General features: G+C 28.4%; 2 protein-coding genes across 2 annotated transcripts; both read right to left on the reverse strand.

Annotated features, from left to right (window-relative positions):
- Positions 1 to 453: 453 nt before the first annotated feature.
- LOC129919207 (uncharacterized) lies at positions 454 to 908 on the reverse strand. Its single transcript, XM_056000061.1, has 2 exons — positions 876 to 908; positions 454 to 822 (listed from the first exon to the last, which is right to left on the reverse strand). The coding sequence occupies exons 1-2, from the start codon at positions 906 to 908 to the stop codon at positions 454 to 456; spliced, it is 402 nt and encodes a 133-aa protein (XP_055856036.1).
- Positions 909 to 12545: 11637 nt separating this feature from the next.
- On the reverse strand, positions 12546 to 13309 carry LOC129917854 (uncharacterized). Its single transcript, XM_055998041.1, has 2 exons — positions 13192 to 13309; positions 12546 to 12974 (listed from the first exon to the last, which is right to left on the reverse strand). The coding sequence occupies exons 1-2, from the start codon at positions 13234 to 13236 to the stop codon at positions 12606 to 12608; spliced, it is 414 nt and encodes a 137-aa protein (XP_055854016.1). The 5' UTR covers positions 13237 to 13309; the 3' UTR covers positions 12546 to 12605.
- Positions 13310 to 13820: the final 511 nt, after the last annotated feature.

Genomic DNA, 13820 nt, shown 5'->3' on the forward strand with positions numbered 1-13820 from the left:
TGATGTCGAAGTTGGGTAAATGACGAAAAAAATTGAATTTTTGAACTTTGACAGCTTATAAATTCTAGGTGGTTTAACCGAGTTGCATGTTTTAGACATTGTTGAAAAGGTATATTTATATTTCCTATCAGAAACTGTAAGAAATTTGACGAAGGTAGATTTTTTTCAATGGGTGAAGGTCAAAAAAAACCGTTTTTTGCCCCTAACTCCAGATTTTGGGGGTGTTAGGGACTTTTTAAATACCGTTTCGTAATCAGTGCGACTAGCTCTACAAAACTTGATAGGTCTCCGCCCGCGTATATTTTAAAACCTCATTTTTGTAACACCGTGTTATCATTGGTACTGGGAAGAAGTGTGCACAATTTAGTTTTTGAGAAATAGAACAAAAGAAAAAAAATAACAAGAAACTCGAATATAAATTATGAACTTACAAATTTTTTTTTTTTTTTCAATTTAATTTCTTTCAAAATCCATATATTCCATAACACACTTATAAATTTGATATCCACATTCACAACGTTCCACACTACTTATCGAACTATTGTGACATGCATCGTATGCTGACAACAAATCCTTTCTCAATCCATTATCGGTGACATATTTTTTAGCCAATTCAGGCTGAAAAGTGCAATTATTGACTAATGCATTCATACCCTCAAGACAACATGCAGCATAGCACTTTAAATTCGGCATCAATTCGGCAAGTGTTAGATTTTTGGTAATGAATTCAAAAGCATCAGAAGCTGTTACATTTTCTGTTGTTAAACATTCTACAGCTGGATCATTTTCATCATCAGCATCTATTAATTTTGTTTGGATACACTATTTATGGATGTTTATTAGAAAATAATTGATAGAGAAAATTATATATTTACCATAAATATAACTAAAATTAGGATGATTGGCATAGTGTTATTATTTTAGTAATCAGACAGAGTCGTAATAATTTATGAGGTTTGTAGTTTATATACAATTCGAAAATTCATTTGTTTTTTTATAAAAACAAAAAGTGACTTGAACAATGGTATTGTTAATTCTTTGATTTTTTTTTAGATTGATTCACAATGCAATAAAAACTTTTACATAAAAACTCAATTGCCGAGGTTTCGTGATTTAACTCATAATAATTACAAATGGATTAAAATAGATTAAAAGTTTTTCTTAATGTCACGTGACCTACACTGGAAACGAACTACATTACAAATTAAATTATTTCTGCTTGTGAACCACCTCAATTTTACACAATTTTTGTATACAATAAAAATTCCCGCATTAGAAATGTTCTTTAGTTAATTTGATTTTATCACCTTTCAGGAAAGATAAAAACATTTTTCAATTTAAAATCTTAGCTCTAAGGCTATCGTCAAAATGTCTACTTTTGAAGACCAGAGATAGGATTTGATTTGAACCCTTGAAGATTCATCAGCGAAAAAGTGAAAGATAAATTTTATTACTTTAAAAATTTCACAAAAAGTAAGGCTATGTGAAGTTGGCACCCACAAATGCTGATTTTTTTTAGTGTACAAATTGTTGGCTTTGCACTGTAGTTTGTTTGCTGAACAAGCCAAGGGCAGGATAGCCTCATTTTTTTTTTCTTTATTCCACTATTTTTGCAAAAGATACATAAAAAAAAAACTTTTTTTCGTATCAGAAACCGAAAAAAATTTGTTCCCGTGAAAAGATCATTAGTTTAAAACCGTGATTTGTTTGGCCAAGGTTAGCCCAGGATAGCTCAACTTTTATTTTCGCTATCCTACGCTTAGTTTAAAAATTAAAGAAGCATTAGTTTTTTATCACCACAAAAAAAGTACGCATACACCACAGTGACCTTTTTTAATTTATAATTTAGAAAAATTAAATACACTGTTGTGGGCATTCCGACTCAAATGTTATTTATTTGATTTAGAATTTGTACTTGTTTGAATGTAGTCCATATAAAATTCCTGTTTAGAAGCTTAAGTTGATTTGTTTCATTTCACCTTAAAAACCACAACATACATAAATTATTTCAAGTGTTTTAAAATATGATAGCGAAAATAAAAAAAAAATCATGTGTGCAATTCACACGTGGTAGAAGTAAAACCTTAAAAAAATCATTTTTATTGCAAAAAAAATCGAAAAAAAAAATACCTTTTTTTTATTCTATCAACTTCAAATCAACAATATTTTTTATATGACAACCTATTATAAATTTTATATAATCTGAAAGCTTATTATTTCACCTTTTTTATGTCGCTTTAATTATTTTTCTACTATGCCTACAAAAAAAGTAAGAATTTTTTAAAACCAACCATGTCAAAATTTCAAACTGAGATTACGGTACTTCCTACACTGGTGGCTGGTCATCGGCAAACAGATCTCCACATTTGTTTTGAGGTATTTTTAAAGTTTTTTCAGTTTAAGATTGGGTAACTTTTAGAGCACGTACCGTTATGTGTGATATATAAAATGAAAGGTAATATTATCAGAATGCGCTCAAGTAGCACAAAAGTCTAAAATACACCAAAATATTTGGTGTATTTTTTGCACTTTCGTGATATACATTTTAAATATAAAAAATACACCATTTTCTCGTATATATAATAAACTCCGGTGGTTAAAAAATATACCGATTTTGGTGTATAAATGGCACTAGTGGTATATTAAATGATCTGGTTTTTGGTGAAAATTATCCCTTTGAAATTGAAAGATACACTATAAATCTACGGATAAAATACACCATTTAAATTATTCTGATTTAAAATTTGAACCAAAGTTTATTTTTTACCTCAAACAGTTTGATGAATTCTAATTCACACCATTTCATATGAAATAAATGAAAATGAATTTTTATTCACTTTCATAATATTGCCATAAGAAACTAATGGTTAAATATGAATTTGTTTGCCTAATTTAAAAACGAAACACATTCTGTCTACTAATTTTAGATACTACCCCCTCTAAAAATCGAGCGCCTCAAAAATGTCAGTGAATTAATGATTTTTTTTGATCGATTTTAAAAATCAGTTTTTCAAAAATGAAAATTTTTTTGTTGTTTTTACATTTTTTTAGAAGAGTTCTTTTAAAATATAATATACCACATCGAAAAAACTAAATTGCGGGATAATTAGGTCGATAAATATACTATTATAAAAAAATAATTAATTGCTGTCTACTTTTTTTAAATGGCGGCCATTGAAAAATATGGCGCTTCCCCCTAATGCATTCTGGTGAATTTTATGTCCACAGGGTGTGCTTCGTACACCAAAGAGAGTGTACAAAATATACCGTTTTGGTTGATTTCAGAATCGAATAATTTTATACACCATTAATGGTATATTATAAAAACAACTGAATATCGGTGTATTTTTTGCACGGAATCTTAAAAAAATATTGAAATTTTTTACAGAAAAGACAGTAGTATAATTTTTATACCACTAATTTTGAGAAATACACCATATTTTTTCAATTTCCTCAATTTTACAATAAAATTAATGAATTTACACCAATTTATACACCAGTGTGCTACTTGAGCGTATTAAAGCTAAATACAATTTTTATATGCTCTAGATCAAAAGACATTACGTGTTTAGAAATAGATCATCTTTTTACGGTTATCTCAGAATTTTTAATATGAAATTAATTGAAATTTTGTACAATGATAGTTTATTTAGTTAAATATCTACAGTACAAATTTCATTCATCTATCTATTAAAACAAAAGTAGTTATAATCAATAGATTTTTCCTGTCACTTTTTCGTTTCATCTTGTTTTAACCCTCTGTAGGCACACCTCTTTTTTGCGAATTTGGTTTATACTTTTTCATGTCGCTAGAACTTTTTTCGATCTCACTATTTTATAGAGAATCATATATGAAATTGATGTAGAATATTCTGAGGAATTCGAATATTGTATTCACAATTCAAAACCCTTATGAAAACACTTTTTTGTGACCACTTTTAATTTTTGTCCTGCCAAATTCGCACCCGTGTGCCGATAGAGGGTTAAATCACTACGATACTACAAAAGTTTTCACTTCATAAGGAAAATGAAACAGAACAAAATTTTCAAATAGATATAAGTTTTCATTTGATTTGAAACACGAATGTTATAAATCATTCAAAAAATTTTTAGTTTAAAAGAAAAATTTTAATTTAACTAGTATTTTGTGCTAAAATTGTATTTATCTTTCTTCCTGATGCTAATTTATTTTTCGTACCATCTAATTGATATTTCAAACGCTATGAAAAACTTTTTTGTGTGTATTGTTATTATTGTATGTAGATTTTGTGAATTTTCAATTGACATATTAAGTTTTACTGATCCCTATAAACGACCACCAGGAAAATATATTCAATTTTTACTGTTTCTTTTTTCCTGGTCCATTTTCCTGGTCGCTATAACTATATAATGTTTTATTTTTTTTTTACTTTTTCGACTGAACGATTACAACTACCTACATTATGTGAAAATACACTTTTACCTTTTGCAAGATCGGTTTTTGACCATATCGTTTGTAGAATCACTTTTAGTTAATACTGAAATTCACTCAAAAAAAAAAAAACCCTTTAACACGTCCAATGTAATTAAATATATATTTATTTGTAAGCCCAATAAAATACCTACTGTTTTTTTTTTATTAATTTGCTTGCATATTTAATAAAATTGAATAAGTTTAGTGAAGGTATGCCATTTCTTCCATAAAATTATCAGTTACACATTTAAAAACATTATAACCACATTCACAACGTTCATTTCCTTTCGCACTATCCTCACACAACTCCAATGAATGTATAAGTTCTTCAATATTATTTTCCATTGCATATTGTTTGCTTTCTTCCAATTTATAAGTACAACCATCAATGATATTCATTTGTTCCGCCATACATGCTGCATAACATTTTAATTTATCATTTGTTTGTTCTGTGATGTTTGGTAATATTTCGGCATGAGTAATTTTTAAACCATCTTCTGGACTAACGCCTTCCATTTCAAGACAAACTTTGTAGGGAATATCAGAAAACGCATATGCCTAGAAAAAATTTAAAAAAAAAATTGTACCAAAATGTAAAATTTTTGTAATAGTTTAAGGATTTTCAAAGCAAACTTACCTCAATAGCTAAAGCTACTAAAATTATAGTAATTATATTCATGATGTTTATTAAATCAACTAAAAGAGTAACAGGGTATCAATTACGAAACAAGCCAGTAAAGGTGCTTTTATACCTATGTACTTTGTATTATAAAATTGAACAATGAGTTTGATTGATGTATAACATTTTATATTATAATGTTTCTATTTGTTAACTACAAGTAAAAAACGTTAATTACGAAAAATATTTGTTTTTGTTTTTAAATTAATGAAATAAATAGAACTACACTAATTTTTCAACTGCAATAAAAGCTTCTTGGTTTATAATTTATAGACTATGAGCCTCATCGTGTTTATTTCAGTTTTATTAGTTTTAATGATCATGGTAGGATTGATTGTGATTTAAAAAAAAAATTAAACAAAATTTTATTGTAAATTTTTTTTTGTTTTACATAATTTTCTTCTTACATTTGTGAAGCTATTTTTTAAAACTCTATCAACTAATTTTTTTCAGTTTATTTTAATCAGTCAATTAATTTTTTCTTTTCTTCCAGACAAATGCATCTCAAAATATACCAGCTAAAATTTGCCTTGAGATCGAGGAAATAAGTCCTGAAGAAGGAGCAGAAATAACTGATGCAGAAATAATACCAAACAATGAAAATCAAAAAAATGACAAATTAAAATGTTATGGGACATGCATTTTGGAACAAATGCAAATTCTAAAGGCCGGAGATCTGTGCTATTATGATGTTGATTCAGGCAAAAAATATGCAATAGAAAATAATATGAAAGAATTATTGCATCCATTAGATATATGCGTAGCTAATATGATTTCTCTGCATAAACGTTGTGAATGCGGTTATAGTTGGTTTAAATGCCTAACAGATTATTATGTTATATTTGAAGGGAAAGGATACAACAACGAATCGAATTTGCTACATAAAATGTTTAACATTTCGAATTGAATATTTTAAATTTAGAAAAATAAAGACGTGTCGTTTCTCTTAGACCTCATTTTGTTGGAATACAATTAAACCAGAACTCCAAGAAACTTTTGGTTTGCAGTTATGAATAGAGCTTAAAAAGGCCTTTCTTTTGATTTCTCACTCGATGGATTTGGAGGATGTTTTTTGATTATAAATTTAGGTAAAAAACTAACAAAAAAAGATTTTTGAGAAAAAAAATCAAAAAACGGAATTTTCAAAAAAAAAACCGTCCAAAATCATCGAGTAAGGCATCAAAAGAAAGGTTTTTAAAGGTCCTTTTTTACCAAACATTTTTTCTTTCACATTCCCTTTCCATTTTTGTTCTCTTTTTTTAAGATTCCGAAGCATATACCTTTTGACGAAAGCCTCGAAACAAGTTTTTGTTTACAGATTTCAGTTCACAATGAGCAGGACTTTACATTTAAGTAAAAAACTTACGAATCTATTTTTTTAAGATTTTCGAAAAAAAAAATCAAGGTTAACCCCTTGCCTACAAAAAGGCATTTTCAAAAAAGACTCATTCGAGTCAGGCATCAAAAGAAAGGTATTTTTAAGTTCTATTCATAACTGCAAACCAAAAGTTTCTTATAGGTCTGGTTCCTGAGATATTTTAGACCAAACATTTTTGTTTTCTTTTTTTTACATTCCGAGGCCCTATATTTTTTGATTTTTTCTCGAAAATCTAAAAAAAAAATAGATTTGTAATTTTTACCTTATTGTATAGTCCTGCTCGTTGTGAACTGATATCTTTAAACAAAAACTTGTTTCGAGCCTTTGGTCAAAAGATATCGGCTCCGGAATGTAAAAAAGAAAGAAAAAAAAATGTTTGGTTGGAAATATCTCAGGAACTAGACATCCAAGAAACTTTTGTTTTGCAGTTATGAATAGAGCTTAAACAGACATTTTTGATGTTTAACTTGATTAGAGAAAAAAAAAATTGTTTTTTCTCCAAGGCTCCGGCGCGGCAGCTCAACGTAATCCACTAAGCCCCAGTTTGTTCACAGTCGATTATCTTTTAATCAAGGATTATTCCATAGCAAAATCCTTGATAAAAAGATAATCGAGTGTGAACAAACCGGCCCTAAGTAACAATAAAACGGAATTTTGAACTTAAAGATTTCAATATTTCACCTAATGCACTGTTTTCAGATGAATGAAATGAAAAACTATTTTAACTATTCAAACACTCATTAACATGGCTTAATAAATTAAAGAAATAAAAAACATTTTATTCTATTTAAACATTGTATGAATAAATTGATAATTTACAGATAATTTAATTTATATAAAGCTTTAATCAAATGAATAGAATTACATGGTATAAAAGCTTCTTGTTTTCTAATTTATTTGATGTTCCAAAATAAGTGTACACTCAAACACATAGGTACTTTGATTAAATAAACACAATGACGCTGGTTGTTTTAATTTTATTAAATTTAATGATACAGGTAAAATGATGTAATATAGATCCATATTTTTCTCTAAACATTTTTCATGATCAAAAATATTTCCTATGACAAATTACCCATCTCATCTCACGTAATGTTTTAATTTCGGTCTCTAAGCAATCTTCTTTTCTTCCAGGCAAATACATCTCCAAATATACCAGCAAAAGTTTGTCTTGAGATTGTTGGCATTAGTCCGGAAGAAGGAGCTAAAATTACTGATGTAAAAATATTACCAAACAGCAGAAATCAAAAAAATTACAAATTAAAATGTTATGGGACTTGCATTATGGAGCAAATGCAGATTTTAAATAAAGATAGATACAGCTGTTTTAATTATGATCTTGATTCAGGCAAACAATATGCAAAGGAAAATAATATGAAAGAATTATTAGCTCCTATTGAAATATGTGAAGCTAATATGTTGCGTGAGTTTGGGGAAGAACGTTGTGAATGCGGCTACAATTGTTTAAAATGCATAACTGATTACTTTGTTTTATTTGAAGGGAAGGGATACAACACAGAGTCTTATTTACTTAATAAAATGTTCAACATTTCAGGTTAAATATTTTTTTTTTTTAAATAATACACCAAAAAAAAAAATAAATAAATATCAATTCAACATTTTTTAAATATCAGCAAAAAATGCGCTATAAAATGTGTTTTATGAAAATTAAAATATCAAAACAATATTTTTATTATCAGGATGATATTTAAATATCACATTTTTGAAACTTTTTTTTTGATATTTTATTATGTATTTATTACACTGGTTTACGAGGGTTTTGTTGTCGAAACAAAAATATACTTTTCTAAAGGTTTTCGGAGTGCTGAACTCGAATCCGAAGTCAGAAACAACTAATCAGCTCCCGTTTTTGAGATATTACCGTTAGAAAATGCAAAAAAAAATGTTTTTTTTTTTAGTTCTTCGGACCTTATTCTTTTGTATAAGGAAAATTGTTTGAGCATATTTAGTAATGGTTTCTATAAGAACTGTTTTCCATCTTTCGATATCTGTTTAAATCTTTTCAATATCTTTTGTATTGCCCGAGATATCTTAAAATGAAGTAAGTGGGTTTGGCTTCATACATCATAAAGGAGATAATGACGTTAAAAAATTTATAAAAATACCAAACAACTGAAGATATCTCGGGCAGTAAAAAAGATATCGGAAAGATTTAAACAGATTTAAAAAGGTGGAAAATAGTTCTTTTTAAAATCGTTACTAAATATGCTCAAACAATTTTCCTTATATAAAAGAATAATGTCCGAAATACTGCATTTTCTAACGGTAATATTTCAAAAACGGGAGCTGATTAATTTGTTTTGACTTCGGATTCGAGTTCAGTACACCGAAAACCTTCAGAAAAGTATATTTTTGTTTCGGCAACAAAAAAAAAGTTTAATTTTGTTAACCAGTGTTATCAATTTCCCATTCAAAATTATTGAAAATTATTAAATAAAAAACTCTTAATGCGTACTAATTTAAAGGCGCTTTGTGTTTTTTCGAACTAAAATGTGCGATTTACTGAGAAAATTTGATCGGAAATAAGATTTTACTTCACATAGTTTGTCAGAAAATAACAAAACAATTATATCACTTATAAATAGAAAATATAATATCACCACTATTTGTAAAGAATATTCACTTTCAGTAATGTTTTGAAAAAAAAAGAAAGAAAATACTTAAATTATAAAAATATTAAAAAAGAAAAAGACAGAAATATCATTATAATAAACTGAAACGTAAAATCTAGTCAGCATTGATATTTTAATTGTCAAAGTGAAATTTTCACTATCCACCTCAAATTAAAAAATGTCAAAATGATATGATAAGCATATCAAAATTGATATTTTAATTGTTGGACGACTTTTGTCACTCAAAAATGTTAATTTGATAGCTGTTATTATCATTTTTTTTTTCGGTGTATGCAATAAATAAACCACATCTTTTCCTTCGAATTTTAATTTTTGGTATTTTGAACAAAAATTATATGTTTAAAATCGATTGAGTGAATTCTTTAACCAAGACATGCTGGCGTGCAGACATGCAAGCATGTGGACATGTAGACTTGGAACATGAAGGCATTTTGACGTGCGAATACACAGACATGCGAATTATGTGGACATGCGGACGTGCATACATGTGGAACTGTGGACATGTCGATAGGGTACGTAAGGACTTGTGGACATGAGAACATGCAAGCATGTTGAGGATGTATATACATGTAGATCTGCTGCCATACATACATGCGGGCATGAGTAGATATGTGGTTACTTCACTCTGACACTGACTAATATTTGCTAAGCATGATAAAGTAAATGTATATAGGTAAATGTAAGACTGTAAAAGTTTAAGATTAAAAAAAAAAACTCAATTTTTTAATCAATTTAAGTTCATTGTATAGGTCGTTTCAAATCAAAAGTCCTGACTCTGAGTTTATTTTCTCCCTCCAATAAAGTGGAACAAATGAACAAAAAACTCAGTTTTATTGGCTCATTGCTACAGATCAACTCAAAAATAACAACAAATCATGCTTGTTTGAATGAAAGAAATGCTAGAGAAAAAATAAACAAACGAAAAATCTGAATTAGTACAGGAAAGTTAGTAAAAAAACAAGCATATTGTGGAACGAAATATAGGACGGCTGAATTTTTCAAATCTGAAAGAGGGACACTAGAAAAGCTTAAGTCCTGGTTTTCGGGACGCCACCCCTCTGGCGAAATCCGCCATTTTGGAAAACGCGAATCGCTCTATATATCCAAAACTATTTATCCTAGAGAAATGATTTTTGGACGAAAGTTCTTGGAAATTTAATTATCTTTTTCTTTGTAATACATTATTTTTCTGAGCGGCCAATAGTTTTAAGGTTATGTTGTTTTAATTTATTTTTTTTTTCGGTTTTTTTAAGATTTTATCATTCCCGGTATTAGTTACATAAATTTTAAAAAAGTTAAAGTTATAGACCATCAAATTTCCAATAATTTGGTATATTTTTGAAAGTCATTCGATTTATGAGTCGAAAGTTATTGATCTGAAAACTGCGTAGTCTAAGTACACGAAAGTTAAAAAAAAAACAGACATTTTGTAGAACGAAATATAGTTAGGCTGATTTTTTCAAATCTGAAAGAGGAGTATTAGAAAAGCTTTAGTCCTGGTTCTCGGGACGCCAAGCACCTGGCGAAATCCGCCATTTTGAAAAACGTGAATTGGTCTATATCTACTAAACTATTGGCTTGACCGAATAAGTTACTTAACCAAAGTTGTTGGTAATATAAATATCTTTTCTTGTGCATTCACTGTTTTTCTGCGAGGACAACACTTTTAAGGTTATGTTGTTTTATTTTTTCGGTTTTTAAAATTTTTCCAGTCTTTATGATAGAAACATAATTTTTTCGCATGATTAAAGTTGAAGAACATCAAATTTCCATTAATTTGGTATTCTTTTGAAGATTATATAACTTTTCAAACCAAAGATACGGAATTTTAAGAGCAATCCCTTTCAATATTTACAAAAAATATACTAATATGTTTTTGCATAAGGCTAAATCATGTACGTAATATAAAAACAAGAAACATATGAAATGAGAGGGAGTTATTAAGGTGGGTTATGGTAAAACTTAGAATATTGTGCTACACATATTTTTTTTTAAGTCAAACATCCAACTTTTATGATGCTTAAAAAATTATGTTTCTATCATAGGGACTGAGAAAAATTAAAAAAATCGAAAAAATAAAAAATAAAACAACATAACCTCAAAAGTGTTGTCCTCGCTGAAAGACAGTGCATGTACAAGAAAAGATATTTATATTACCTCCAACTTTGGTTAAGTAACTTATTCGGTCAAGTCAATAATGTAGCAGATATAGACCAATTCACGTTTTTCAAAATGTCGGATTTAGACACGTGGTTGGCGTCCCGAGAACCAGGACTTAAGCTTTTCTAATACCTTTCTTTCATATTTGAAAAAGTCAGCCTCCCTATATTTCGTTCCACAAAATGCCTGTTTTTTTACTAACTTTCCTGTACTTAGACTATAGTTTTCAGGTCAATAACTTTCGACTTCTACATCGCATGACTTTCAAAAATATGCCAAATTATTGGAAATTTGATGGTCTATAACTTTAACTTTTTAAAAATTTATGTAACTAATACCGGGAATGATAAAATCTTAAAAAAACCGAAAAAAAAATAAATTAAAACAACATAACCTCAAAACTATTGGCCGCTCAGAAAAATAATGTATTACAAAGAAAAAGATAATTAAATTTCCAAGAACTTTGGTCTAAAAAACATTTCTCTAGGATAAATAGTTTTGGAGATATAGAGCGATTCGCGTTTTCCAAAATGGTGGATTTCGCCAGGGGGGTGGCGTCCCGAAAACCAGGACTTAAGCTTTTCTAGTGTCCCTCTTTCAGATTTGAAAAATTCAGCCGTCCTATATTTCGTTCCACGAAAAAGTCTATCTTTCCTGTACTAAATTTGTTTATTAATGATTTCTATGGTGACGACTCCAAAATAATTGAAAAATAAAAATAAGATATTTCCTGCCTAATTATACAAACGAAAAAGATGTGAATAGAATTTTAAGTTATGAATTGCTATCATATAAACTGGACATTTCTAGTCCATCTTCACCTAGTCCTATAACAATATCTTCGGCAAGTTATCCCAACTGCCTTCAAATGATAAATAATTGTATGTTTTTGTGTATTGCCCGCGGATATGGAGTGATGCAAGCCCGGGAGACTTGCCTCCGCTTTCTGAGGCTAACCCATTGAATCTCACAGACGGATAAATTAATTAAAATAGGGATATCAAGAACTATTCTTCATTATTTTATAGTAATTTTAGAAAAAGTTCAGCTGCCTCATACATGCTTCCTTCCAGTAAGCGAATGAGTTTTTTTTATTTTTGCTCAATTTTCCATGGGACTTTTGATTTGAAACGACCTATAATTGTGTGCTCTAATAAAATACATTTTGAAAATATTTAATAACCCATTTGAATGTTCTGAAGAATTTTTGTATCAATTTTTAAATTATAAATGTTGGAACACCCTGTATACAACTAACCAAACCCAGTTTTACAAAAATTATTAATGTTTGTTGGATCCTTTTCCCCTCAATGAAATGAAGTAATCAGTTATACATTTATATACATTGTAGCCGCATTCACAGCGTTCTTTTCCTTGCGCACTATCCTTACATATATCCAATGAATTCACCAAATCTTCATCATATATTTTACGTCCAAGCACATGCTGTTTACCTAGTTCATATTGAAAAGAACAACCGTGTGTGATATTCATTTGTTCTATCATGCAAGCTGCAAAACATGTTAATTTCTTATTTGATTGATCTTCGAATTTGGGTATTTTTGTATGAATAATTGTTGATGCTTCTTCTAGACTAACATCTTCAATTTCAAGACATTCTTCTTCTGGTTGATCAGGTGATCCATTTGCCTAAGAGAAAAAGATATAAATTAGAATGTTAATGAAATATTGAAAATCTAAAATGAAAAATTAAAAAAAAAAATTTGATCTAAAAATATTTTGAGTGTGATGTTAGTTTCGTACTGAATAAACACAGTAAGAATAATTAATTTATTGTTGTTACTCGGCATTCAGATCAAGCTCATTCTGTTTCTATTTTTTTTTTTTTTTTTTGTAATAATCTTACCTGAATCATCATCACAGCTAATAAAATAATAACTAACTTTGACATGTTTGTTTTGTTTTTTTTTTTTTGTTTAGTTAAAATAGTTTTTATATTTTTGTAACAAATCACAAAAGTGCATGACCACTTCTGGAGTATTTAAAAGTGTAACAGTGAATCAAGTAGGATAGATGCTTTTATACTTTATTTTATGAACTTGAAATGTGGAACAATATGGATTGAATAATAATTGACTAGGTAGGTACTTTACACTATTTGCATTATTTTGAATAAAAACAATATTAATTAGAGTAAACACAAATAACAATTTTTTTTTACCCATAGGATGGGAAAAATTATTCTTCTGTCATTAAAGTAATTCCATAATTAAAACAAGTAGAAAACAAAAAAAAAATGCCTCTAAGCTTCTATAAACAACATTAATCATAATAACAATTTTGTTTTTAGGTTATTTTTACTTTATGGAAATTAATAATGGTAATTAATGTTTCATGTAATGTTTTTAAAAGCTAAAGCAAGTAAATTCCTCTTAGTTATTTTTATGATATATCTCGAGATTTTTCGTCTAGTTCAACAATAAGTTTGCTATATTTCTAGATCTATGTTATTCAAATCATTTTATTCATTTATTC

This window comes from Episyrphus balteatus, chromosome 4 (genome assembly GCF_945859705.1).
Source record: "Episyrphus balteatus chromosome 4, idEpiBalt1.1, whole genome shotgun sequence".
Taxonomy (NCBI): domain Eukaryota; kingdom Metazoa; phylum Arthropoda; class Insecta; order Diptera; family Syrphidae; genus Episyrphus; species Episyrphus balteatus.

Excerpts from the sequence above, each read along its gene's own strand:
- LOC129919207 (XM_056000061.1), bottom strand. The coding sequence starts at position 908 with ATGCCAATCATCCTAATTTTAGTTATATTTATG. Across the intron at positions 823-875 it reads TAATTTTAGTTATATTTATG|TGTATCCAAACAAAATTAAT; the intron begins GTAAATATATAA and ends ATCCATAAATAG.
- LOC129917854 (XM_055998041.1), bottom strand. The coding sequence starts at position 13,236 with ATGTCAAAGTTAGTTATTATTTTATTAGCTGTGATGATGATTCAG. Across the intron at positions 12,975-13,191 it reads TAGCTGTGATGATGATTCAG|GCAAATGGATCACCTGATCA; the intron begins GTAAGATTATTA and ends TTTTTCTCTTAG.